Genomic DNA, 13,786 nt, shown 5'->3' with positions numbered 1-13,786 from the left:
TGCTGTGCTGTGGGGATCCATATTCCGTGCCAGGAGCATGTGGTGCAGCAAAGCTGCTGACCCACCCCCAGCCAAGGAGGAGAGAGGACCCCTCAGGTCCCATTAAGTTCTTTAAGGACATTACCCTTCCCTCCTTGAGGTGGTGCCATCGGCTAGCAGCTAACCCTTGAGGACATATCTTGGGAAACAGTTGAGTTCCAGACCAAAGCATGTGTGTCTAGGCACACTGCTGTTATCCTGAAATAATTTTTTCCACAATTTTTTATTAGTGAAAAATCAGATATGTCATGAGTTAGCCTGTGTGCAGATACTTCCAAAATTATAGAAATAAGCACTATCCCAAAGAGTACTATTAATTCTATGCAACATAATATAATGTGATATTTTTGTGTAGTGTAATTCAGCCACAGTGAGATCATGGGCAGCCTAAGACTGTCAGAAACACTGAGGGTGGAAGCAGTGGTAAGGTCAGTCAGCCTCCTCAGCTGTTTGCTTTATTAATCAGGTGTCCTTTTGGGGGAGGATGCAGTGGTTGGTTTTTCAGGACTGGGTTTTTTGGGGTTTTTTGTTTTTTGCTCTGTAGACCAGGCTGGCTTGAAAATCAGAGATCCACCAGCCCCTACCTTCCAAGTGCTGGGACTAAAGGTGTGCACCGCCGCACCCGGCCCTGATTTTCCCCACTCTGTTCTTATCTCACCTTTCCTGCCTTCTACACACATCTGCTTTTCCACTTGTGCATGTCAGCCTTACTGTAAGATCTATCTTAGAACTCTGCCTGAGACTCTGTCCTTTCCTCTGTGTCGCCTTTGCTTTTATTTGCTTTTCTGTATTGTCAGTCTGACTCCAGCCTGTAAGATGTTGAAGGACTTTGTCTTTAAAAACAAAGTATAACTTTTCTTCTGATATCTGTATTTACCCAGACCTCACTCTGGATCTCTTTACACTAAAGCTTGAAGCAGTGATCTCTAATCTCCCTCTTTTGTCTCATTGTCTGAGCATTCCAAGCTCTATCCTCATCCTCACCTACCCTACCCTTACCCCAAGACACAGCCTCTATACTACAGGATTAGCTGCCTTTACTTCTGTACTCACAACGGCACAGTACTTAGTAAATGTAGGTTTTGCTAGACTAGATTTATAGATATTCTACCCAATTTTTTGTTTAGATCCCAATACCCATGTTGTTAGGAATATATAGGAAGTTCACCAGTAAAGAGTGAACAAGTTCCCATCCTCCTGCTGCCTCTCCTCCAGCTCCATCAGACCCCTGAACCCTACCGGCAAGACCATGTCGTCCTCTGAGAGGCTCCACCCCGCAGCTGACTCAGACAGACACAGACACCCACAGCCACACAGGAACAGTGGATGGAGCTTGGGGACTCTTATAGGAGAACAGGAGGAAGGAAGCATTGTGGCCTCAAAGAGGATAGGAACTCAACAGGAATACGGAGTCAACTAACCTGAACCCTTTGAGCTCTGAGTCTGAATTACAACCAGAAAGGACCTAGGCTTCCCTGCTCAAGTAACAGATATGAAGCTTGACCTTCATGTGGGTCTAGAACCACTAAAGCCGGAGCTATCCCAAAAGCTGTTGCCTATGTATGCGTTATGTTCCACTAGCTGGGCTGCATTGTGAGAGATGAAGCACCCAGATCAGAGACTTGAAGAGCCAGGGTGGGGGAAATTTCCAGGACCTCCCACCCACTCAGAGTAGAGGGGAGGAAGGAATGTGGGAAAGAGTGACTGGGAGGGGGGCAGTAAGGGGGATGTAAAGTGAGTAAGTAAAAAAAAAAAGTGAACAAGTTCCAGTACCTTAAAAATGAATTGAAATGCACTAAATCAAGTGACATAGAATATCTTTAGTAAAGGCTAGGTATTAGTCAGTGGGAGACCACTTGACTAGCATGTGCAAGGACTCAATTCCTAGCAGCACAAAAGAGAATAAATCAAAAGTATAATGTTCAAGCACTGTTTTTTAAAACCATATATGGTAGCCCACACCTTTAGTCTCAGCACCTGGGAAGCAGAAGCAGGACTATTTTTGTAGGTTCAAGGCCAGCTTGGTCTACATAGTGGGTTCCTAGATAGCCAGAGCTACACAGGGAGACCCTGGTAATTTATTTATCAAATAAATGTAATATTAGGTAATTATTTCTGCCTTTCATTTTGGAGGGTCGAAATGAAAACATACTTTGATCAAATAAGTCAAATTTATCTTTTTTAAATAGGTTTTTTAACTGACATAATTGTATATATATATATATGCTGAGATGTTTAGAATATTACGATAATTAGGATATTTGTCATCTCAGATGCTTGTCATTCTAGTTATCTCCTGTTACCATGATGTTTATAGCTGACTATGTCACAGACATTGGCAAAAAATTACTTTTCGGGGTTGGGGATTTAGCTCAGTGGTAGAGCGCTTGCCTAACAAGTGCAAGGCCCTGGGTTCGGTCCCCAGCTCCGAAAAAAAGAAAAGAAAAAAAAATTACTTTTCATTTCCTTCATAATTTTTAAATAGGCAAGATTTATTCATGTATATATACATGTTTGTTGGTTTTTTCTTTTTATAAACAGAATCATTTCGTGCACCTATGTTTTCTTATGGAATAGATGGAAATGGTTTCTCTCTTGGATGCAGTAAAAATTGGCGACAAGTCTTTGGTGATGAAAAGAAATATTGGCTAGTTCCAATATTTTCAAGGTAAGTTACAAAATGTAGGGGTCAGTGGTAGCCTCTGCCTCTGACTATCTTAAATATACATAAAAGCATATATTTGCTGTTTTTAAAAATTAGATAAATAAGTATACATTTGGATGGGAAGTAGAAAAATGAAAATAACTTTAAAAAGCTCTCCGAAATGAAATCACTTTTAGGAACATAAAAAATATTTTCATAGATTACAGAACAGAAATAAAGTGTGTGTAGGTGTCCTCTTCTCTCTTTTTGTTTTATGGATGAGTGCTCTGTTTGCACGAATACCTGCAGACCAGAAGAGGGCATCAGACCTCAGTACAGATGCTTGTGAGCCACCATGTGGTTGCTGGGAATTGAACTCAGGACCTCTAGAAGAGCAGTCAGGGCTCTTAACCACTGAGCCATTGCTCCAGCCCTTTTTTCTTTTTTTAATAATATGAGACAAGAGTCTCACTATGTTGTCCTGGCTGGCTTGGAACTTACAAAGAAAAGAAAGGCATGTCCCACCACATTCAACATAACTCCATTTTCCTTCAGTCTGAACACATAAGGGGTTTTACCTGAGGTGTAGGTGATACACAGACTAACCCTAACCCTAACTGAGATCTGTAGGTGTGCTGGGTAGAGGCTCACACTGCAGGAGGATCATGAACTTGAAGCCAGTCCGGGTGACGTAATCTTATCGTCAAACCCTGTCTTAAAAGGAAGGAGGTCAGGGGAATTGTAGGAGCTTTTCTTTAGTCAAATTACCATTTTCTGTCTGAAAATGGCTTGCTTGCCTTTATTTTATTTTTTGTATTTTCTTGATGTAGAACTCTAGACGTTGTTTTACTTACTGTCTTCTGGCTTACCTTATTTTCTGCTGACCAGTATAATCACCTTTTTTATTTTTTTAATTTCATATGCCTTCTCTGGAACTTTTAAGACTTCTGTTGGGCTGGAGAGGTGCCTCAGTGGTTACTGAGTTCAATTCCCAGCAACCACATGGTGGCTCACAACCATCTGTAATGGGATCTGGTGCCCTCTTCTGGTGTGTCTGAAGACGGATATGGTGTACTCATATAAATAAAAAATAATAATAATAAAATTTTTAAAAAGACTACTGTTAATCACTATTTTTTGCTAATTATAAAATCTTTTTGTGATAAAATTTAATGATTTTTTTTAGGTTTCTTTTGTTTGGGATTAAAGTTGGGAGGTTTCATTTGATTTTTTTTTTTTTTTTTGGTCTGGTTTTTTTTTTTTTTTTTTTTTTTTTTTGGTTCTTTTTTTCGGAGCTGGGGACCGAACCCAGGGCCTTGCGCTTCCTAGGCAAGCGCTCTACCACTGAGCTAAATCCCCAACCCCTTTTGTCTGTTTTTTAGTTTGTATTTTTGTATTTTAAGGCAGGGTCTCATAGCCCAAACTATCCCTGAAGTCCAGTCTGCCCATTTGTCTCCCCAGTGTTGGGGTTATAGGTGTGCACACATTCCCAGCTAGGTGAATGTCTCTCTCTGGCTTGGAGTTCTCAGCAGTAGGAACGGCTAGCAGTGTCTCCTCTGTCTCCTCCCCACTGTAGGGACTCCTCCTGAGCCTGCCTACAGCTGCTTCCCACAGCTCTGTGATCCTGTTTGCTGTTGTGTGCGTGCGTGCGTGCATGCATGCGTGCGTGCGTGTGTGTTTCATTTTCTGTAAACCTTGTTGCTATATATTCACATTCTTTGGTGTGTGCTTTATTGTCTTATGTTTTCAGTGAAGAGTTTTTTACTCCTGTTGAATGAAGTGCACACTATCTGATTATTAGGATATTCTCTCTGATCAGTGAAGTCATAATTGGAGTGGGTTCCCCTTTTTGTTATCAGATATCTTCTGAGTTTGTATGTGTGTGTGTATATGTCCATATGTGTACCTGGTGTTTATGGGGGTCAGAAAATAGGTTCAGATCCCCTGGAACTGGCTGATGTTCCTGGATGATGGTGATGGTTGTGAGCTGCCATGTGGGTGCTGTAGATGATCGGCCAGTGCTCTTAAGCAGCCACACTGTGATCTTAGCAGTGAGGACGTTCTCTCTAAGTCATGTGAGTTAGAGAGAACACTGTCTCCAGGAGTAACTTGCTTTAGTAGTTTATTTCTACCATGTCTCTGAAAGCAAATCTTTCAACTTGAGCTTTTTTGTTAAGTGAATACTAAGATAATTACTATTTCTCATCGTACAGCTTGGGTGATGGTTGCAGTTTTCCAACTCGCCTTGTGGGGATGGATCCAGAACAAGCGTCTATTGCAAACCAGGGTGAATACATCAGAAGGTGTGTTTCTTGTTCCTAAGATTTTCAATATTCATTATAAAACAATCTGATGTCTGTTCTACATGAACTATCTGTGCACGAACAGTAGCACTCCAGGAAGCAGACAGAAGAAGAAAAAAAAAATCTATTGGTGTTCTCTTCATAATGGAGGACTGATATGTGTTAGGTGCCTGCTATTCTTAGTATCAAACGTTGTACAACTTGAACACGAGTGGAGCAGAGCAGACTACATGTCAGTAATCAGATCAGGACAGTCATGTGCAGCTGAGTATCTGGGAAAACCAGGAGGCCAGTAAATATACTATGTCTTCATCCTAAGAAGTAAGAATCCCTTTTAAGACTTCAATATAGGTTGGGGATTTAGCTCAGTGGTAGAGCGCTTGCCTAGGAAGTGCAAGGCCCTGGGTTCGGTCCCCAGCTCCGAAAAACAAAGAACCAAAAAAAAAAAAAAAGACTTCAATATATTAATTTTTAAAAGAAAATGTAAAAGCCACAGTCATTATTCTAATAACCATTAATTTTAATAACTAGATTTTAATTACATTGGAGTAACTAATGAGAATTTTGAAAGTACAAATATTTTCTTACTCAAAGGAAATTCTTAATATAGTTGCACATCAAGAAAATTGACTCATGGGGTTGGGGATTTAGCTCAGTGATAGAGCGCTTGCCAAGCAAGCGCAAGGCCCTGGGTTCGTTCCCCAGCTCCGAAAAAAAAAAAGAAAAAAGAAAATTGATTCATAGATTGATATTTCAACACAAAAAATGAAACAGAGTTTTAAGCTCCATAGGATTTTGATATCAGCAGGCAGGCCTAATGCTTCACTAAAAGCCTTTGGCCCTTCAGTTCCAGCATTTACTGTGGCTCTAAGTCACTCACCAAGTCTTTTTTAGCTCTGAAAACCAAGAAGAATGAGGGCTGTTTCCTTTCCTTGGTTTTCTGAGAGGGTGGAGATAGTGTATAAAGTACCAGCAGAGAGTCCATCCCATAAGCACCGGCAATGCCTTTCCTCCTTTCCTTCCTCCATTCCCTTCTTCCCTGGTTCTCGTAGTTAGAAAATAAGTCTACGATAAATCACTGAATCATTTTTTCCCCTTAGATCTAAACTGCAGAGGTAGAAAGCAGAAAACTTGGGAGATGACAGGTAACTTTTTGTCCGGGCCACAGACATAGCTCTTCACCTGTCCTTGTGCTACTACAGCTCCCGATTAACAAGTGTTAGAAGCCCTTTCCCACCAACCTCTGAAGCTGTTTCTCAGTCTAACTGGTTTCTTTGGTAGTGTTGGAATATACACTTTTGGGCCTAGAGAGCCATTTCACTGGGGTGGGGGCTGCGGGCATTTTTCCCTGGAGAGCCTTTTCAGAGTGCTGAGACCTCATGAGTTGCCCTCACATATTTCAGAGAAGGAATACTAATTTGCTGCTTATTAATTATTAAGTTTCCCTAATTGAGCACTAAACTATTCATTGAATTGTCTGCTCCTTTTTCAGTATTGGCTCAAATCAACCTTTTCCTATCAAACCACTTAGTGAGTCAAAAAACCGTTTGTTGGACAGTGAATCTCAGTGGCTAGAGAATGGAGCTGAGGAAGGAATCACCAAATCAGGTAATAATTCTCGTCTGGTTCACAGGAAGATTTCCAGATTCAGCAGATACAGTAGAAAGCCAGAACTGTGTGGTAGCTGAGATAGCAGAACCTAGGACAGCGATGAGCTGCGTGCCCGAGATGCTGGTGGTGGTTGGTAGCTTTGTTGGGAAAGGGGCAGAGGCACAGTGACTGACTGTTGTCTGCTCTCCTCAGCCAGGCTGTCTCCCAGCCACGGCCTTCTGTACCAGTATAGATAGAAAGTAGTCGGGCATTGACTAGTCTCAGTAATATTTTAAGAACTTTTTTTAGCATTCCAGTAGATGAAAACAATGTATGAAAAGCATTGTACTCAACTAGATATGATGGCACAAGCCTATAATTCTAGCTTTTAGGAGGCCGAGGCAGGATTATAACTTGTACACAAACCTGGACTCCTCGGGAGACCTTCACTGAGAATGTAGGGAGCTTTGTAGTCTTTAAAGACTATTGTGGACACGGCTTTAGCTTTTCTTACCAACTCAGTCTGAAGTGCGAGTGCAGTGTAGAATGGCTGCTGAGACTAAGGGGGACTTCTGCCCAGAGCCGAGTTTGTCACAAACCCAAGTCTTGTCTCAGGCACTCTCAGGTACGTCTTGACTGCAGTAATCTGCTTCACTATTGGAAACAGGTGGAGATACTCAGATCAGTTCATAGTGACTCCAGGAAGTGCCCTGTGGAAGGTCGGAATGCCTCTGATCCTTGGGCAGCGGGCAGGGACTCGCTCACTAGAGCTTTGAGAAGCATTTGGAACTTTTTTTTTTTTTCAGAAGTCTCATGGCACCCCATAATTTCTGTGGTTTAAAGTCATTTTCCAAAAAGCCATATTCGAATGTTCCTTTATTTGTATTTTTTAACATAACATTAATTATACCAGTTTCCTATCAACTACCAAACATTGGTTCAATGATCATATTTGCCAATTGGCCATTTCTACTAATGGTTCCCATGGCTCCCACTACACCTGTTCGGTTGTTTGGTTGTTTGGTTTTGGTTTGGTGGTGGTGGTACAGGGGTGTGTGTGTGTGTGTGTGTGTGTGTGTGTGTGTGTGTGTGTGTGTGTTGGTTTTGGTTTTTGCCAGACTTAGTTAATTTTCAGCCTGAAGTATCACTGTTTGTGTTTGACCACCCTGAAACATGTCTTCTTAATTTTCTAACATCTAGTTCTGCTTTGACCATACCCAGACTCTCATTGCTATTCTGTTTTCTGTGTGTTTTCCATAAGATGAATTTTTTTAAATTTTTTTAAAGATTTATTATACACACACACACTGTAGCTGTCTTCAGACACACCAGAAGAGATCATCTGATCTCATTACAGATGGTTGTGAGCCACCATGTGGTTACTAGGATTTGAACTCAGGACCTTTGGAAGAGCAGTCAGTGCTCTTAACCATGGAGCCATCTCTCCAGCCCCCATAAGATGCATTTTAAGGAAACTGCTTAAAAACATCAAGAATCTTTCTGTACAAAATTATTAACCTCTTATGTTACCATGTCCCACATACCCAATCCCACCAGGCCAGTAGTCTTTAACAAGCTCACCATGACAGTACCCCCAGACCACAGTACTTCAGCCCTCTGAAGCCCTAGCTTTCTGGATCTTACTATGTAGACCAGATTGACCTCAAACTCACAGAGATTGACCTGCCTCCTGACTGCTAGGATTAAAGGTGCGTGCCACCACGCCCAGCATTATTCCTTATTTTGAAAGTATGTCTTTTGAAGTTAGGACAGTGACTTGAGTGGCGTACAGATAAGGAAAGAGGACAGCATATTATTGCTACTCATTGTCCAGTTCCTAGTTAAGCTTCAGGGGGTGGGGGAAGTAAGATCCATGAAAGGCAAAGGACATGTGTGTTGGTTTATAATCTAACCGTTAGATACAGAATGGAGATCAGGGGATTTGGAAAGATAATAGTGTCTGCCCGTGACGTATGTGGGTATGGGTGTGGTGTGTTGTGTGTTGTGTTTTGAGTGATACCAGTTTCTCAGAGGAATGAAAGAGATGAGTCCTGAAGAAGTGTAGTCTCTCAATCTATACAGATAGAACTTTTTTTCCTTACCTATCTTGGCGGCACACCCTTGTATTCCAGAACTCAAAAGCTGAGCTGAAGGATTCCATGAATTCAGGACCAACCTGAGCCATACAAAGTGAGAACCTGGTGTCAAACACATCATATAAATAACTGAAGGGAATCTGTTAATAGTGTCACAGGGTCTTTAAGATTAGCCAGCTCCTAGGTGAGGTAATGGGAGAGGTGTTTCATGAACTTCTGAATTACAGCTGCTTAACCTCCTGCCCATGGTGGCATGCTCACACAGCAAGCATGGGAAGGCTGATGAGCTCTAACACGCTTCACTCACACCCACAATCCACCTCTTTTTACTCACGTTCTGTTTTTAATGGAATGAGCCTCATCATTAGCTGGAAACTCAATACTTTCTTTTGTCTTATAATTAATTATATGTTTACAGGGACAAATAACCATGTTACAGTGGCAATAGAAAATTGAGTACTGCCTGTTCATAACTAACCATTTGATGAGTGAAAGGTAAGACAATAAAAAGGTAATTTCCTTCCACAAATGTAGTTTATTTGCATATTTCATCTCAAAACAATTTGTAATTTTTTTTCAACTATTATCACCCAAATCAAGCAGTTCTGGCCTATGACTTGAATGTGACTTCTACCAGAATTTCATTTTTCCTTACTACTTCTAACACAACGTTACTAACAGTTTGTTGGTGGATTAATGAAAAAACTAATTGATAATGAAAAAAGAGTGGTTTGCCATTATTTGATCAAGTGAAGATTGATTAAAGGCTGAGGACGGGCTTCTGGGGTTTTGGAGATCGTTTGTAAGACACAGCAATAAAGCATTGTCTCAAACCTATGGCCCAGAGCAGCACACACTGAGTGTCCCCTTCCTTCCTGGCTGCTTCTACTTTCCCCAGGGGTTCTCCTCTCTGGTCTCCCAAGTGGAGCATTTGCATCTCCCACCCCAGGGTATCATGAGGTCTTTGATAGGACCTGGAGCTTATGTCATGATAGAGACAGGGCCCAAGGCCTAGGACGGAGTGAGATCCAGGTTCCAGAGGCAGGGGTTCCAAGTCCCACATCTGGCAGAATAGGCTACACATGAAGAGAAGCTCGCTTACAGGCTCTGCATGTTGGGTACACTCCCATCCATCCCAGACACTTGGAGCTAAAGTCCCCAACCAGTGCTTCCTACATTGGTACTGCTCATGTAGTCAGTCCTCGGCTGAAGTTCCTCTAGTGGTAGGCGCATGTGATTACTGACTCCCTGGTGGTGTTCAAGCGGGCAGGTAGGGCGTGCTGAGTATGAACTGAAAGCCCAGTTCTTCACTGCTAACAGAAGTCTGTATTATTGCAGTAGAACTGAAGAATTTGATTTCTAACTTGCTTAGCCACAGGACCATTTATTAAATATCTAAGGAAATAGAAAATTTGGCTTTCAACTGATAATTCAATTTTTTTTGTAGGTATATAAAAACACATTTTGGACTATTTTCAGTTTTATTTGGAAGAAAATGATGGATGGAATGAAATACTCGCAGTATAACAGAAGATATATTTTTAAAAGGACGTGTTTGTACAGTGATGGCTCCACAGAAGCACTACAAAGCAGAAAGATGCCTTAATTCTTAGTGTCCATTGTGTAACATTGCCTCACAGCTCAAAAGTGACTTAATTCTTAGTGTCCATTGTGTAACATTGCCTCACAGCTCAAAAGTGACTTAATTTTCCTTTGGAAATGACACCTGTCTTACCTGTTTTACAATGCTATCGTCACATGTTAACATGCTGTATGTATTTTTAACATCTAAATCACAACATTAGAGTTATTTCTAGTATCCGCATAAATTTTCACCCTAAAAGTACAAACTAAAAAACTGTCTGTGATAAAGTATATCTAGGGCAATGGGGGTTAGCCAAATCACCGAGTCTTATGCTGAGTGAAGGGAAGAATACTTCTTTTTTATTAGATGTTTACTAATTTATAATTACTGTTTTATACTTTTCAACATTTTAATAAAGATTTTTTTAATTATTGGCTATAAAATAACACTCAGAAGGATTCAGATACCTAAATATAATCATTTAGAACACTGAAGATATTAATATAATTCAGTAAAGGTATAGTTAGAAGCATTCATACTTCTAATTAGTACTTTTAAAAGCCAAGTGGCACATGTCTGTAATCCAGCACTCAGAAAGCTGAGGTAAGATTGCTGTGAATTTGAGTCCAGCGTTAGTTACGTAGGACCGTATCCACAACCCAGACTAATACAACATGTGGTGTAGTGTGAGCCGAAGGCGCAAAGGAAACATGGTAGGAAAAGAAATAGTTTGGTATTCTCTGCTTTTTAATTACTATTTGTGAATTTTCAGGGGAATTTTATATGGGCAGGAAAGCACAGAGATTTCACATGCTATCCAAAGACGTAACACATACATGAATAGATGGGACTGGATAAAGAAGAGAGAATGAAAGAAGGAATATTATAAACAACTGAACAAATTTTCATCCCTAAAAGTATATAGACTACAATATGCTATTGAATAGGCTTTCAGTTTAGGCAATGTCTGGAAATTACTATGGTAACAGTGACTGAAAATGCAGTTCAGATCAGGATGAAATAAATAAAAAATTAAAAAAAAATACAAATTCCGAGTCTTGGGCAGGAGAAATGTTTCCATACATAAAGGCCCTTGCCCTCAAATGTACAACCTGACATCAGTCACATTCTGGAAGAAGAGAACCAACTCCCTACATGTTGTCCTCTGGCATTTACATGTGCCATAGACTCTCCTTTTAAAAGATAGTGTGTTTTTAGCATCTAGCGGCTTTACCAGGAATGGCTATATTTAGGAGATAGTCCAGTGGTCTGTGAACAGGCAAAGTAGAGATGGCAGTTCAGAGGCTCCCAACATTATGCAGTGCTGAGGTTTGTGAATTACCTTGCTTCTCACTTACCCAAGTAGCTCTGAAGTCCTTGCAATAGCGAGCGTACTAAAGATAGCGCTGTGATTTCCTAATCCTGCATAAATCAGGACGGCTGCTGCTTTAACTTTGTGATTTCGGAAGTTTATTGGATTCCCTTTAACTGCACTAATTCTGAATCTTAAGTAAGTAACTTTTGGTCCTTTGGACCAAAGGAGTGAGTTAGCATTGGCACCAAGGTTTAAAATTGTATGTAGTATGGATTCCTCTTCATTTCAACTCTTTTTTTTTTTTTTTTTTTTTTTTTTTTTTTTGGTTCTTTTTTTCGGAGCTGGGGACCGAACCCAGGGCCTTGCGCTTCCTAGGTAAGCGCTCTACCACTGAGCTAAATCCCCAGCCCCTCATTTCAACTCTTTATTGTTAAAACTTTCATTCTATAAAAAAAAACAATTAAGAGATACCAGTGACTGCTAGGCGTGCTGGTGCATGCTGGCCATCTCAGCCCTTGGGAGTCTAAATGAAGTCGGTCTAGTTCATTCTCAGCATCATAGTGAGTTCACAAGTCACCTGTGCTGCATGAAACCTGTGTCAGAAAACCAAGAGGAAAAAAGACCAATTATTAGCCAGAAATACAACCTCAATTTGGTCATTTGCATGCTACTTTCAGAATGTTCTCATATTTCAGAGTTTCTATATTTAGATCAAGGGCTTTGCATGCACCTGTCATATTTGACCCTTTAACACACCGTTATGTAGAAGTTCTGAGTGGTCATCCTTTGTTTACTAGCATAGCAAACCATTTTTAGTTTTCTGCTTTGGTAGCCGTTATAGCCAGCCTTTTGCCATGTCCTAAAATGTCTAGCTGCCTTTTGTTGTTTTGGTTTTGTTTCATTTTTTGCTGGGGAATCAAAACCATGGCCCTCTGCATACTAGGCAAGTCCTCTACCACTGAGCTCCATCCCTGGCCCAGGCTGAAGCTGTTCATACATGTGAGTAAACCATTCATTAGGGGCCAGCACGTGGTATGGGGATCAGGGAGAGGCTGGCTGCTTAGTGTCTGAACTGGTATTGAGTCTGCTATCAGCTGGGGGGACAACGTTAAAAGGAAGCTTTGCCAAAATTTCAAACACTTGAACATTTGTGAAGAAAATGGAGTTAAATTTCAGGTCCTGCCCTTGCCATTAAAAACATGAGACAGGAGACACAGACAGAGGTACTGACTGTGAGTACCTGCACCTGACCGCTGTCACCGTGCCAACCAAAGCGCTGCAGTGTACCGCTGTTGACATGAGCATGTTTACAGTGTGCCAGCATTGACATGAGCATGTTTACAGAGTTGGGTTTTTCTTCATGTAAGAGTGATTTTTAAAAAAAACTTTTTACATAGTAATGATTCAATGTGTTAAAAGCATAACAGGTTAGCTTAAAATATGAACTTTACTTGAATTTTAATTCTTACAGAAAGCAAATTTTGACTGTTTACAGGAATGCTTGAAATGAGTCATGAGACCTCCAGTTATCTCTGAAGCAAAGCTATGTTACATACAGGCTTAGTGTTAGAGCCTGCATATCTGGGGCATTCAAAAGCAGTAACTCAAACAATGCTTCGCTTACATCTTGTTCTACAGAGTAGTACTTACAGTCTGCATACGTATTTTTAACTGATATTAAGAAATCATATTTTTGCATTTCAGTCAATCTAATAAGAACATAGGTAAAAGTACAAATAAGATGTAAATCTGAAATTCATGTTTCATATGATCTAAGCTGTATTTTTAAATTCAAATTTAAAATACAATAGAGATTCAGAAAGGTCCATATTTTTCTAATGACTTCATGCTATATTATTTTCTTGAGTTAGGTAAAGCAAGGAATTGTATGTGTATTCAGGAGCTGAGAAAGCTGTTAGTTTATTATATTTGTACGTGATTACAGATAAGCCTATGCCCATTTAAAAGAAAAGATGGATACTATTTAAGGTGATATTTAATATGCTTTTCTATAAACAAGTTTGAAATATAGTTTACCTTAGTTGTCTTATCAATAGCATAGCCTTCTATTTATTTCTCATTGTGTGAACCTGGACCATGACCAATGACTCTGTGCTCTGTACTTTGGATGGCATAACCTGCATTACTATGTGTACATTTTACAATTTTTTTTCAGAAACCATAATTACTTTATTAATAAACAGATAGAGATGT

The 13,786-nt window shown here is 40.3% G+C and overlaps 1 protein-coding gene across 8 annotated transcripts in view; it reads left to right on the top strand.

Moving 5' to 3' along the window:
• Zdhhc20 (zinc finger DHHC-type palmitoyltransferase 20) overlaps nt 1–13,786 on the top strand; it is a 58,923-nt gene extending 45,137 nt beyond the window's left edge. For 2 of the 8 annotated variants that reach the window (XM_063274269.1, XM_063274271.1), the window contains 4 exons: nt 2,581–2,707; nt 4,897–4,986; nt 6,087–6,131; nt 6,479–6,594. In XM_063274269.1, coding sequence (XP_063130339.1) covers nt 2,581–2,707; nt 4,897–4,986; nt 6,087–6,105 — 236 coding nt within the window. In that variant the 3' untranslated portion in view covers nt 6,106–6,131; nt 6,479–6,594. Of the gene's footprint in view, nt 1–2,580; nt 2,708–4,896; nt 4,987–6,086; nt 6,132–6,478; nt 6,595–9,090; nt 9,168–10,119 lie in introns of those variants that run through there. The other 6 variants (XM_008770750.4, XM_063274270.1, NM_001039336.2 and 3 more) reach the window with 5 other exon arrangements.

Source organism: Rattus norvegicus, chromosome 15 (genome assembly GCF_036323735.1).
Source record: "Rattus norvegicus strain BN/NHsdMcwi chromosome 15, GRCr8, whole genome shotgun sequence".
In the NCBI taxonomy this organism is placed as follows: domain Eukaryota; kingdom Metazoa; phylum Chordata; class Mammalia; order Rodentia; family Muridae; genus Rattus; species Rattus norvegicus.
This window is presented reverse-complemented; position numbering and strand designations above follow the sequence as displayed.